General features: G+C 48.7%; 3 protein-coding genes across 3 annotated transcripts in view; 2 read left to right on the plus strand and 1 right to left on the minus strand.

The window, feature by feature from the left end:
• CCDC22 (CCC complex scaffolding subunit CCDC22) overlaps positions 1-14,242 on the minus strand; it is a 178,266-nt gene that overhangs the window by 66,589 nt on the left and 97,435 nt on the right. The gene's annotated exons all lie outside the window — the stretch shown is intronic.
• The window catches only part of LOC308466527 (voltage-dependent L-type calcium channel subunit alpha-1D-like), a 78,257-nt gene that overhangs the window by 23,812 nt on the left and 40,203 nt on the right, over positions 1-14,242 (plus strand). Inside the window, exons 16-19 of the mRNA XM_080987364.1 lie at positions 240-360; positions 997-1,090; positions 1,366-1,423; positions 4,185-4,239. Of these exons, the coding sequence (XP_080843490.1) occupies positions 240-360; positions 997-1,090; positions 1,366-1,423; positions 4,185-4,239 (328 nt within the window). The remainder of the gene's footprint in view (positions 1-239; positions 361-996; positions 1,091-1,365; positions 1,424-4,184; positions 4,240-14,242) is intronic.
• The window catches only part of LOC308466623 (voltage-dependent L-type calcium channel subunit alpha-1D-like), a gene marked incomplete at its 3' end in the record, with an annotated part of 6,017 nt that continues 222 nt past the window's right edge, over positions 8,448-14,242 (plus strand). Inside the window, exons 1-6 of the mRNA XM_080987519.1 lie at positions 8,448-8,964; positions 9,376-9,463; positions 9,852-9,959; positions 10,908-10,960; positions 11,908-12,054; positions 13,442-13,643. Coding sequence (XP_080843645.1) covers positions 8,858-8,964; positions 9,376-9,463; positions 9,852-9,959; positions 10,908-10,960; positions 11,908-12,054; positions 13,442-13,643 — 705 coding nt within the window. The 5' untranslated portion in view covers positions 8,448-8,857. The remainder of the gene's footprint in view (positions 8,965-9,375; positions 9,464-9,851; positions 9,960-10,907; positions 10,961-11,907; positions 12,055-13,441; positions 13,644-14,242) is intronic.

Raw genomic sequence — 14,242 nt, forward strand, 5'->3', positions numbered from 1 at the left:
ATCCCCGGAATACCACAAGGAACACTGCTGTAGAGTTGAGTGTTGTGCTAATTACATTATTTATTACCTCTAATTGATTTTATTATTGATTTGTTTTAAATTGCATTGTAATAAATGTATTGGGATAAATGTATTGGCGGGCAGCATATAAGTACTTTAAATAAGCAGTTAAAAAACAACAACATTTAATTGTGGAACTATCTTAATTATATTTGCTGTTCCCTTTGCTCATGCCACAGATCCTGACAGGGGAGGACTGGAATGCAGTGATGTATGATGGGATCATGGCCTATGGCGGCCCCTATTTCCCAGGTATGCTGGTCTGTGTCTATTTCATCATCCTCTTCATTTGCGGCAACTGTATCCTTTGATTGGCGGTGAAGATTAATGGACCTTAAGTCCAAGAGGATTGATGCTAGGCTGCTAGATTGCTGATGAAAAATTGCTGAGTCGGGCCCCCAAATTTAATTCAGGTCCTCACCTTTCCAGACCCTGAAGTTAGAAATCAAGCTGACCTTCCCATGGTTACATTAGGATGGAATAGTGGTTGCTACTGCAGTGCTTAAATAGGGATTGGATACAGGGCAGGTAGCAGGAGTAAGGGCATTTGCATCTGTGAATGCTGGGATACATGGTTTGATTGGGCAGCATATATTCTTTTTAAATGCTTATGAAACTGCAGATGAGGAGCATCATCTAGAAAGAGACATTCTCACTTCCCTCACACACAGGATGAAATGCCTCTCCTAAGAGGATGCTGACTAGGATACACTAGTGCATAATCTAACAGCAAATAATAGTATACAACTTCTTTCAGAACTATTGCTTTTACAGTTTATATAGATTTGATTGCTAGAATGAACAAATAAAACTCGTATGATTAATCTGTTCACATGTCTTTAATGGGGGCACAGCCCTCATCCTGAGGGTGTGTTGGCTCGGGGTCGTTATTACCCCATTGCATCAGGTTACATTTTTCTGAACTTTCAACCCCAGATATTCTGCTCAATGTCTTCTTGGCCATTGCTGTGGACAACCTGGCAGATGGCGACAACATCAATACCTCCAAGGAGGGGGAACACAAGGAAAAGTGAGAACTGTAATCTGGGGGGGGGGGGGTGGCAGGTTGGAGAAGAAAGTGAACTGACCAAATGTTGCTCAGTTTCTAGCTTTGTTTTTATTTGTATTGTTTTTAAATTGCTCATTGTAAGGCTTCCTTCTGATGATTTTGTTCTGAAAGAAAGGGCACATTTAAAGAAGCCCGCCTCCCCCTTGGATCCTCCTCCCCCTGAGGCAGAGTCTAGATTTTCCTTTCTACCCTTTTCTATAACTCTCCTCTTCCCCCTCTTCCCTGCCACAATTCAGAGAGGCACCAGCAGAGGGGGAGCAGAGCAATGAGAAAGAAGAAGAGAAAAATGTGAAGGTGAGAACTGAAACCCTGACCTTCATTTCTGACCTTGTTGCTTCTAGAGATGCAAGTAGCCCTCCCACAGATCAGTAGGCAGCAATTCCACATGAGTAATAGATATATAACTTTCTGTTTATTATCACTGTCTAAGGCAGCTTTTGCCAATCCAATGTCCTCCTGAGGTTTTGGTCTACAACTTCCACCAGCCTTAGCCAGCTGATTTCTATGTGTCTTTATAGCCTAGTTCACTAACAGAACGATCCGAATTCTGCCCAGGGAGCAGCAGGAGGGCAGATCAACCGCTGCACTTGAAACCCTGCTGGCTGCTGCTGGCCAGTGGCATGGCCAAATCTAAAAGAGAAAACACCCAGCACCTCCTCCCCTGTCCAGTACAAGCCAGAATGGACTCTGCATGGTGCTGGCCAGGGCAGAAGGGGTTTTGTTTCAGATTTTGCTGTGCCACAGGTATAGCCACTGGTAGCCTACTAAGACCCATTTGGAGCATTTCCACAATCTGCCACTGGTGGAAGCTTCCTACCCTACTGAGTACCAAAAGTCGCCACCTGCAGAAAGTCATTGGCACTTCAACCTAACCCTGTCTAGCAGCATGGACCAGATGTAAGGATTGCACTGTAAAGAAACACAGCCTGTTTCTGGGCTGTGCCACTTCAGGCAAAGACTTGCAAGACTGAACACCCCTTCATGCAACCCCCCACTCTCCATCCCCCACCACACACACAGCTATTATGACCCCCTATCCTCCACCCAGAGGGACGTGGGTGGCGCTGTGGGTTAAACCACAGAGCCTAGGATTTGCTGATCAGAAGGTCGGCGGTTCGAATCCCTGCAATGGGGTGAGCTACCATTGCTCGGTCCCTGCTCCTGCCAACCTAGCAGTTCGAAAGCATGCCAAAGTGCAAGTAGATAAATAGGTACCGCTCTGGCGGGAAGGTAAACGGTGTTTCCGTGCGCTGCTCTGGTTCGCCAGAAGCGGCTTAGTCATGCTGGCCACATGACCCAGAAGCTGTACACCGGCTCCCTCGGCCAGTAAAGCGAGATGAGCGCCGCAACCCCAGAGTCAGCCACAACTGGACCTAATGGTCAGGGGTCCCTTTACCTCTATCCTCCACCCAAATACAGGCTTCATCCAGGTACATAAAGCTCCATCCCCCCCACCCCCACCCTGGGGTGGTCAGATCAAAAAATGGCACAGGGGAATGATAAACACCCAACACTTCACCTCTTATGATAACTGGAGCCATTGCTGTGGCTGCTTTTAAGGGGGTGGAGGACAAAGAAAGGCCTGGAGATTTAATTATGGCCTTTGCATCATGTCTGCTTCAGCCTCTGAGAGAGTGCGCTCTTCTGCCTATTTCTAGTAAGCACAGGCCTCAACCAGGTGTGCATGTGTGAACTGGCTTGCTAGCTTTTAGTCACATGGTGGAGAGCTGTAGTGGCTCAACAGGTTGCATGGAGGTAACTTGCCCTGCTCCTCCTTAAAGGGCTGAAGTAAATGAGGCAGTGCAGCCATGTTTGCAGCTCACACGTCTGTTCTGTTTGAATCAAAAGCAGGAACTGAGAGGTCTAATTTTTACAACAAAAGGACCATGAAGGTGAGTTAGCCTCAGCACACTGTTCTCTCAGCGCTGTTCTGATGGTAAAAGTGTGATGGGCTGAGGAGAAAAGCTCTGGTAGGAATGGAGTGGGAGTGTCTCATCCACACATCTATTTTAATATAAGAATTGGTGTTGCTTAGACTGCCCTCCCCCCAGCCTGCTTTAGACATGGATGGAGTAGACATATGAAGAAGAAGTGTGTTTTTCCTGTCATATCATTTGTGGCTGACTCCTCATCTTCATTGCTTGGTGATAAAACAGACTCTGCAGGTTGTAGAAGACCAGGGCCTCTTTCTTTCTTCGCAGGCATATCATTGGTACAATAATAGTGCAGTAGTGGTGGATTTATACTGAACCACATCCTTCTGCTTTATTTGTTATTCTGGCATGTTTTCCCAGTGTTACTGTATTATTGCTGTTTAGAGAGGCACTCTTGCCCCATAGCGCAATAAAAGTGGGACAAAATAAATCCTAGAGCATTTATGGTACGAAAAATTACAGGATTTCAGCAGGAAGCTACTGAAGCTGGCTAGAAATGAAGCAGTGCGTCTGCCCCAAAGCTTCTGCAGGCACAGACAGGATTAAAAGTAGGATTGAGTACAACTGCTCGGAAACCATCATGAACACAGATTGTCATGGATCCACAATAAAAAGGAGATCTGGAAATGCCCCTGGCAGGAAAAAATGCATCCTGAATTGAGCTGCATGCTGCATGCGCGCACATGTACAAGGCAGAGGTGCTTGTCATGCCCTTCTCGGCACAGGCCCTCGTGCAAGCACAACAGTCACTTGTGCAATGGGTGACAGCCTGGAAGCTTTTGAGAAGGATCTCTCTCTTTCATTCAGATCTCACCCCCACCCCCATTACACACACAAACGCACACACGTCTAAGGCAGCCTCACACTTGAACCCTCCTGAGGAAGTGCCCACCCCCCACCTCTAGGGTGGTGGCAGTCTGCCCAAGTCCAGGGTGGTGAAGTTTCCTGCCTTAGTCTTGAAGGTCAGAAAGGCTGAACTGGACACTCCTCTCTCCTCACTCTATCTGTAGCCATAGCCAGCAAATACTGTAGAAACTGCTGTATTAAGTCCAGTCTCTCCTGCTCTGCCCTCCATCCCACTCAAACGTGCATTGGTGATGCCCAGTCTGCTTTCTCCTCAGGTGGAATGTGGAGAGGAAGAGGAGGAGGAAGTAGAGGAAGGCAGTGAAGAAGCAGGTGAGGAAAGAAACGTTGTGTATGGTACTATGACAATCATGAGGATTGTTACCTTACTGAGACAAAAAGGCTATTTATGTTTTCACACATGAGACCAAAGCAGCTCTTGACTGCAGCCTGGTTTGTAATTGAATGTAAAACTTACAATTGACCAGGCTGCTTATTCTGCCTCTCCTCCTCCCAGCTTTTCTCTTCCACGTAAACAACTATCAGGCATCAACGTAAATTGCCTTTGAGCTCCTCTGGGATATTTAAGCCTTAAGTATAAAAGGCAGCTACTGTATTGCAGGGAACCAGGAAGGGGATCAATGGCAACATGAGTTCAGACTCTAAGCTTGGAGAACTGGGCCTAAAGTAACACAAGGAATTCAATAGGGACAAAGGCAAGGTCCTTCACTGAGGCAGGAAGAACCAGCTGCAAAAATATAAGAGAAGGAACACTGGGCATGCCAGTAGGACATGTGAAAAAGATCTAGGGGTCTTAGAGGACCACAAGCTGAAAATGAGTCAAGAGTGTGATGCAACAGCAAAAAAGCTAATGCTATTCTAGGTTGCATCAACAGAAGTATAATGTTCAAGGGACTTAATAGTACCGCTCTATTCTGCCCCGGTCAGAGCACACCTAGAGCCCTGTGCCTAGTTCTGGGCGTCACAATTTAAGAAGGATATTGACAAGCTGGAACGTGTGCAGAGAAGGACAACCAAGATGATTAAGGGTCTGGAAACCAAGCCTTATGAGGAATGGTTGAGGGAGTTGGAGATATTTAGCCTGGACAAGAGGAGACTGAGATGAGATATGATAGCCATCTTCAAATATCAAAAAGGCTCTTGAATGGAGGATGGAGCAAGCTTGTTTTCACCTGCTCCAGAGGGAACCAAAGGCTTGATGTTACAAGAAAGGAGATTTTGACTCAACATCAGGAAGAACTTTCTGTTGTAAGAGCCTTTTGACAGTGGAACGGGATCCCTTGGACGGTAGTGGATTCTCCTTCCCTGGTGATTTTAAAGCAGAAGTTGGATGGCCATCTGTCTGGGATGCTTTATTTGAGATTCCTGCATTGCAGGGGGTCGGACTAGATAACCTTCAGAGTCCTTTCCAACTCTGAAATTCTGTGGTTCTATGCAGCCTCTTTCTCTCCTGCTGCAGCTCACTTTTTCCATTAGCCTTTGCATAGCCTCCCCTCAACCTTCCTCCCTTCCTGTATCAACTGTTAAATTGTAAGTTTCTTGGGGCAATTGCACCTCTTCTCTGTTGTTACTCTGTAATGCACCATGCACATTTATGGTACAGTCAAACCTTGGATGTTAAATGTAATCTGCCCCGGAAGACCGCTTGACTTCCAAAAGGTTTGACAACCGAAAACTGAAGGCAGAAGCCTCAATACAATAGGGAAATTCAAAACAGAAGCCACATAGCACATTCGGCTTCCAAAAACTATTCAAAAACTGGAGCAGTCACTTCCGGGTTTTCGGCGTTCAGGAGCCAAAACGTTCCAAAACAGAGGCATTTGGGAACCAAGGTTTGACTGTACTATATAATAATCAGATCAGTTCATAATAGTTAGACATTATTCTCTCTCTCTCTCTCTCATTAACACACACACACACTGCTGTAATGAATATGGCTCCCGAGGAATCCTTAAAACCAAATGTGGAGAACCTTTGACCTTCTAGATGTTGCTGAACTACAATTCCCATCGCCCCAGGCTATTGGCCATGCTTGTCGAGGCTCATGGGAGTTGTAGTTCAGCTTCAGATGAGGGCCAAAGGTTACTCAGTCCTTGCTTAATCCTACACCATGTCTTGTTTTCAGGTGAGGAGGAAGAGGAAGAAGAGGCAGAAGGAGATCAGCAGAGCTTGGCAGAGTCTCACCTAGACAAACTGGAGGAAACCCCCACAGAGAAGGTGTTACCAATTCCTGATGGAAGTTCCTTCTTCTGCCTTAGCAAGACAAATCCGTGAGTACAGAAAGGCATGAACCAAGGAGGAAGAAGGTGGGGCTGGCTTTCTCTTTCAGTGGAATGTGACCTCAGTTTGTTCACAATTCTGCAAGAGTTGTAGGGTAAGGTCCAGGAATTTCCTCTTCTGGTGCCAGGGCTGTGCAGGTGTCAGACCTGCAAGCAGTCACTTGGAAAGGCGAAGGTGCAGCCTACTTTAGCTCAAGACCCAGAACATCAAACAAAGGTCACATACAGGTCCATAGTTACGGCAGGCCAGCATGAAGGTACAGAACAGTGAACAGCCATCAGAAGGACTTGATGCAATGTAGTCTGCATGACTGTTCTAGCAGTAGCTTTTTCACACTGAAAAACCACGTTTGAAGCACCAGTTCTGTAAGGCCAGCCTGGCTCTGTTGTCCCCCACAGATTGCCTGGCCTGACTGGCCTGATAAGCTGCAGTACTCCTCTTTGGACATTATCTGGGTGGCACTGCAGCATGCCAAATCCTCAGTCTGCAAACAGCCCTGGTGGTGCAAGGTGGCAAGGTCCCTGTGGCCAGAGTCCCTGGTGTGAGTGCCCTAATAACCTACATGTAGAAGCATATCTATGCTACTAATTTATATATCCATTTAACTGTTGTGTCTTCCACCCCAAAGAATCCTCGAAACTAGGTTTGGCAAGGGATTTCTAGTGCTGCCTGGGTTCCTGGGGCAGAGGGCATGACTAACCAGTGTAAGACTATGGTAAAAAAATTGCCAGAGATCCTGGTTTCATTGTGGTCCCACTTTGGGGACCCATTGGTTGAGAGCAGTAGGGGACAACTGGAGGCACTGTCTGGCTATGCCTGGACAGACCCAGAACTGCCAGGGTTCACGCTGGTGGTGGAGTTTTAGCCTTCTTCCCAGGTATCTCAACCCAAGGTCAAGGGAGTAGGCAAATCCCAAGGTCAATCTTTGCTTGGCTTCAGAGATTTTGCTGCTGGCTTTTCTCCCCATGTCAGTCCAGCCCACTTCCAAGGCACCACCCAGGCTCTTCCCTCTAATCTTGCCCACATCTGCCAGGATCGCCCTTTAGCTCCCCATCTCCACCTCCTGATTCGCAGGGGAGTCTGCATGTGCCTCAGGAAACTTGGCTGCTCCTATTGTGTGTTGCTGGCTCACTATGGTGGCCGCCTTTCTTTCTCTCGCCAGGCTTCGTGTTGGGTGCCACAAATTGATCCATCACCACATTTTCACCAATCTCATCCTTGTCTTCATCATCCTCAGCAGCATCTCCCTGGCAGCAGAGGACCCTATCCGAGCACACTCCTTCCGCAACAATGTAAGCCATGCCATATGGAAAGGTGGTTGGGTAGAATGGAAGAGAGAGGGCCAGAGGCAGAAGAGTGTCTCACCCTCTGCTCCGTCCTTTCTCTCTCTCTCACTCCTCTCTTATTTCCTCATTTTTCCATTCTCTTCCTCCCCCACCCCTCTCCTGTTCCCCCCTCTCATTACACAGATTCTGGGATACTTTGATTATGCCTTCACTTCTATCTTCACTGTTGAGATCCTACTCAAGGTACCAGAAGATGAGGAAGGGGAGAGTAGCCAGCCCTCAGTGGATGCCCCAGTGGCCAAGTCCCTAGGGTTGCCCACACCTGCACGTGGGCCATGTCTGCAGGGTGGCACCGAACAACCAGACCTTAGCTGCTTCTGCTAGTGCCCTCATAGCCCCATGGCTGGCAATCAGGGTTGGGGTTGGGGTGGAGAAGGGGGTCAGCAACTGCAGAATGAGCTACAAGTCATTGGGGAGTAGGGGGGTGGGAGAGAAGATGTGGCTCCCAGCAACAAGGAGGGAAAGGTCAGGGCTGCACTTCTCAGCTCCTGTCTAGAGGCCTTTGACTCTTACTACCCACCATGAATTTAGCTCCAACACAGCTGTGGACTGTGCAGAACAGTGATCAAGATCTTTGGTAGACTGCAGACCGCCTCGTGCCTGCTGGTTGCTGCAGTTCTTGTAAAGAAGGCTGGTCTTGATCAACATTGTTAAGCATGAGTCACGTAACTCAGGTTCACGTGACTCAGCCTTAGCTGTTAAAGAGATCCTGAAGATGCAGCTCCGTGGAAGAGCATCTTCCCTTCACACATAGCATTCCAGGTTCAATGCTCAGCATCTCCAGGTAAGCCTGGGAATGCCTCCTTCCTGAAACTGCTGCCAGTCAGTGCAGACACAGGGCTGAGCTCGAGGGACCCAAGGGTCCAGCTTCCGGGGCCAGCTTCTTCTCTGGCTGCCAGGGAAATAGGCCCTGGGTCCTCCCAATGTGTGTGTGGCACTTGGGGTGCTCAGCGCCCATTGTAGGCTGCACAATGTCGGCAGAGCCAGGGCCTCTTTTCCTGGCAGGCGCAGCAGCAGCAGAAGCAGCAGCAGAAGGAGAAGCTGGCACTCAGGATGCTTGGTGCTTGTGGATGTGTGTGACATCACACCCAGGTGTGACATCAACCCCCTCCCCGATCTGCCTCTTAAGTTAGCACATCTGCTCTTGAATATAAAGGGACTGAGCCTGGGTGGGGGGAAGGCAGGGTCACTTGGTTGGCGCAGGGCACCTGGGGACCTAATCTCCAAGCTTCTGGGTTCCAGCCACAGTTCTGAGAAAGAGGAGTTGGGTAGAGCCGGGGTGCTTAGCATGTCTCTGTCCTTAGATGACCGCTTACGGCGCCTTCCTGCACAAAGGCTCCTTCTGCCGGAACTGGTTCAATCTCCTTGATCTGCTGGTTGTCAGTGTCTCACTCATCTCCTTTGGCATCCAGTAAGTCTGATTGGGGAATGGTCAAGGTACTTTGGGAGTAGGCCCCCAAAAGAAGAAGAAGAAAAGGATTGTGCTGGCCTGGTCCGGGATGAAAGGGCAATGTTGCGTAGTGATGCACCACCAACTGGGATGGCCGTCTTCCGCTTCCAGCCTCTGAAATACCACTTGCTGGGATTCACAAGCAGGCAGAGGGCTCTTGTGCTCAGGTCCTGCTTCCAGGCTTCTTGGAGGCATCTGGTTAGGCACTGTGAGAACAGGATGGTGGACTGCGTTGGGCTCTTGGCCTGATCCAGCAGGGCTCTTCTTACTAAGTTCTTAGGAGCTATTTTATAGGAAATGAAAAGAAGGTGTAAGCAGTTTGGTTTTTCAACCCCAAACTCTCCCACGCCTCCCTTCCTCTTTCCACCTCAGCTCCAGTGCCATCTCTGTGGTGAAGATCTTGCGCGTGCTGAGGGTGCTGCGCCCTCTCCGGGCCATCAACCGGGCCAAGGGGCTGAAGGTGAGGGACGTCTTGCAGGGCAGCTGGTGGCTCTCCAATGTGGATCTGGAAGGAGGTCCCACAGCATGGGGGCTATGAAGATGTGGTGCCTGTGTTCCACAGCCCACTCAGGGTTGGCCCATCCATGAGGCAGGGCGAGGCAACTGCCTCAAGGTGGCAGGATCCACAGGGGCAGTGGATCCCAAGGTAGACCTTTATTCCCCCTTCTTCCCGATGTCAATCTTCACTCCCCGCTTCTTCCCTGGTGGGGAGCAGGACACCATTTTGTGGTTCACCTCAGGTGCCAAAATGTCTTGCACCAGCCCTGACACCCACAGGGTCGCCCTGTTGAGAACTGGAAAGTTCCCTCCTGGCCACCTCACATCCCTTGTGCTTCCCTGTCTGACAGCACGTGGTTCAGTGTGTGTTTGTGGCCATCCGCACCATTGGGAACATCATGATAGTCACCACCCTGCTGCAGTTCATGTTTGCTTGCATCGGTGTTCAGCTCTTCAAGGTAAGGAGTGCTAATTTATTTGGGGTGGTTTGGATTAAATGAGTGTGTGCAAGATGTGTATATGTGCTTGGATCAAGGACATGTTGAGTGTGGGCGTGTTTCTTTGGGGCTTGTACCCAAAACACTTCCAAATACCATCACCTTAGCAACCAATCCTGTACCTCATTATAGACACTAGTCGGGCGGCTTATTTGTTTCAGCTGTAGGTCATCACAAGGGGGGGGGGGGAAATCAGCTCAAAAAGAAAGAAAATACATGTGCAAAGGCACAGCCATAGAAGTTACATGGGTAAACATAGTAATAATCATCATATAATGATATATGGTAAATCATCTGCATTGCAAAGTATTGCTCTTGTTTTTCAGCTAGTTGATTGGTAGCTTACCTCAGCACACACTGCCATATTTGATGAAGGTGGACAGTGAGCAAGAGAGGGAAAGGGAGACCGAGAGAAAGACAGAGAAGTATGGAGATCTTGTAGAGGAAAAGCAATGTGAAAAGAGCAACTAGACATAATGCCCAACATAAGACTGTTGTGAACCTTTCTCTGTTAAGCTTAGGCAGGCTTAGGCAGACCCTTCCCCACCTCCCACCTCCACTGGGCCAGCACGATCCCAATGACTTGGGGTGGGGAAGTACATGATATGATGAGGTTGAGGCAATTTTACAGGGAGATGGATGACAACCTGACACTGACCTGGGCTGAGCATAACATCTTGCTCTACCCTAAGATGAAAAGTCGATAGAAGTGGGTGTCTCATTACAGGGCAGGGTAAAGGTAAGCCCTGACTGCCCCACCCTGTGTGAGGCTAGTTTACTGTTTCCTCCATGCCCAGGGCCATGGGGGGGGGCAGCACACAGGGTAGAAAGATAAGAATTTCCCCAGGATGGATACCTTGCTTCCCCATCAGTGCCCGATCTCCAATCTCCTGCCACTTCTGTCTCCAGGGCAAGTTCTACAGCTGCACAGATGAGGCCAAGCACACTCCGTATGAATGCAAGTAAGTCTCAGCCCTGCCCTGCAAGGAGAGCAGAGCGTCCAGTTACCTTCCCCAACCAAGTTCTCCAGGTGGCATTGGCATTTTAGCCTAATACCAAGAACAGCAACCAAGATGTCTAGCCACCCCACAGATCAAACTGGGGCCTCTTGTTAACATTGCTGCCTGCCGCTCTCTGGCCCTGCTTTCTTCTTGTCTTTTTCTTTTTTCCTCACTCCTGGACAGATCTCAACTGCCATACATTAGCATGGCAAAATGTTGCAGCAATGTAATGGATTCCCATGTATGGCTGATCTGAGATGAAAGCTAGATGGTCTAGTATCGTGTAATGGCCTGTGAATTAAGGGTTGTTTGTGGGTGAGGCCCAAACAAGACATCACATGGGAGATACAGTAATAACCTCCTACCTTTCTTCCTTCCCCTCTCCTGTTTCTTTTGCTGAAAACTAACCTCTGAGTCTGTGATTGTGACCCAAAGAGTAGCAGGGAGAAGGTGCTCCTTGACCCTTTCCTCTTTCTGCTTCCCCTCCCCAAGCTGCTGCTTCTCCCCCCCCCCTCCCGCCCGGGGGGGGGAGATAATTTTGAAGAAATAAATGGCAAAAAGGGAAAAGGTTAAGCAATCCCTGCTATTCTTCCACTCAGACCAGCTGCCTCCATGTATCTGCTTTTCAGTTTAAAAATAAAGAGAGGAAGAAAAGAGAAAGGTGGGAGACTATTAGCATCTAGTTTGTCCCTAAGATAGGAGAGAGGGGTCTGAGAGGCAGAAAGGAGGGTGGCTGGGTAGCTTTGCAGTAAAAGGAACTGTGGTTTTTGCAGCTGGAAATTGTGTTAGGGTTACACTCTGAGATCTGGTCTGCCTGTCTAAGTTCAATGACTCCCAGCTGCAGCCCATACTGATAGCTCCTTCTGCTCCTTCTTCCTTTCCTCTTCCTCCTCCTCCTCCACACACAGGGGCACATTCATTGTCTACAAGGATGGAGATGTGGCTCACCCAATGGTGCGGGAGCGTGCCTGGCTCAACAGTGACTTCAACTTTGACAATGTTTTGTCGGGCATGATGGCCCTTTTCACTGTCTCTACTTTTGAAGGCTGGCCAGCGTGAGTTACTCTACTGGGGATTGTGCATGGGGTGTGCACACACCTGTGTATATAATTGTGTTTGTGATGATTCTCACCATTACCATAATTCTCTGGCATGTCACTATGTAAAACAAAAATGTGAACATGATAAAGCGTGACACAGCTCTTTTGCCGCACGCAAGTTATCGTGTTGTTAGCTTTCTACCCGTTGTCTTCTGCCATAATAAAGAAGCTTGTGTGACTTATTGAAGACTGGAAAGGAAATCCACCCATTTTTCCACGCCTCTTCCTATGTCTGCCTTCTGAATCATCTCTTTGCAGTCTATGAAAATTCCTGACTGGATTAGACCAATAATTGGCATCAATTTCTGGGACTCCTGGGGCAACTTGGCCAAGTATTAGGAGGGATGGCTCTACCAGGCAGGTGGATCCACCAGAGGCAAGTGGCAAAGTCCAAAGCAGAAAAAGGCTGGCATTCTGAGAGGGGCAGCTGGGGAGCAGGGAGGGCAGGGAACAGGAACTTCACATTTGTGGAGGAGTTGCTCAGATTGGGCTGGTTCCTAGCATGAGGCTTTGTAGAGTTCGGTGGAGCCTCTGTCTCATGAACAGGGGCTGAGTCAACTGGGGAAGCTTGAATTGGTGCCTTGGTGGGAGTTCTGAGGAATACAGCTCTGCCTGCAGTTACTTGGGCAGGAAGACTATGCCTCAGTGGCATGGGAAGTAAGATGTAGGAGCCTGACTGCTGCAAGGGCTGCTTTGAGACACACTCACACCCTTAGCACTTTAAATGAACAGAGAAAATGTATCCTGCACTGCTACCAGGAACTCTGAGGTGTGCTTTAACAGATCATAGGGCTTAGGTGTGCTGTCACTGCCTATCCACACCCCATGTCAAGTCACAGCCAAGATGGCGATCTTGGTCTTGGTCAGTGGGGCTCCTTTATGGGTGTTGGCCCTGGAAATTTGGGTGCCAGGTCAGCACCAACACTTTGAATTGTGCTTGGAAACGTACTGGGAACCAATGTGGATCCATTAAGACCAGTGTTTTATTGTCCTGGAGGCCGCTCCCAGTGGAACCACTGCATAACAGTGCCCCTAGCTCCCAACTCCTCTAGACGGTCCAGAAGGATGTCATGGTCAATCGTGTCAAAGGCCACTGAGAGATCCAGCAGAAGCAGGAAACAGCTTTCACTTCTGTCCCTAGCCTGCTGAAGATCATCAGCCAGCGCAACCAAGGCAGTTTCAGTTCCATGATGAGGCCTGTATCTTGATTGGAAGGGATCCAAATGGTCGTATATCCTGTCCACAGAATGGTAGTTCATGCTTTTTATGGGTCTGTCTCTCCTCTTCACTGCTATGCTCTCTGTTCACAGTTTCCCTCTCTTCACCACTTTGCCCTTGCCAGGCTACTTTACAAGGCTATCGATGCCAATGCAGAAAACGAGGGGCCCATCTACAACTACCGGGTGGAGATCTCCATCTTCTTCATTGTCTACATCATCATCATTGCCTTCTTCATGATGAACATCTTTGTGGGTTTCGTCATCATCACTTTCCGGGCACAGGGAGAACAGGAATACAAGAACTGTGAGCTGGACAAGAACCAGGTATCTCTTTCTCCTCACTTCATGCTCTGCTGGTGCAAATCACCGTTCCCACTTATTCCCAACCTCACTGCCACCATGACCAACCCATCCTCATTGTTCTGCTGCCACATTAACTTCAGCAGTCGATTACTTCAAATTTGTGCAGTTCTGATGGAGCTGGTGGAGATTGTGGCTTTTTCCTTCTGTCTCTCTCCCTCCAGTGACTGTCCCACAATTCCTTGTACTGAATAAAGCAGGGGCAGGGAACATTTTCTGTTGAGGGCTGAATTTCCTTGGCGGGGGGGGGTATAATCTCTCAGGGGACGGGACCAGAACCAAAAGTGGGTGGGACTATCCCTTCTCGCTCTTTTTCTCTCACCCGTATCCTTCACCCTCCCCTCTCTGTCCCTCCTCTTCTTCCCCACCTAGCAATCTACAAGGGGAATAACAGGTTGCTCTTGCCAGAGGTCTAAACTGATTGCCTGCAGAGGCCTATGGTACTAGTATCTATTGCTCATGCAGCAAGGCTACTAGTCTCCTTGTGGCCTTAAGTCTATATCAAATGCCAACTTGGGGCTCCAGAACCAATATCTTTGAATAAGACCTCCCTAACATGCCTG

The sequence above is a fragment of the Podarcis pityusensis genome, assembly GCF_964106645.2.
Source record: "Podarcis pityusensis genome assembly, chromosome: 17".
Lineage (NCBI taxonomy): Eukaryota > Metazoa > Chordata > Lepidosauria > Squamata > Lacertidae > Podarcis > Podarcis pityusensis.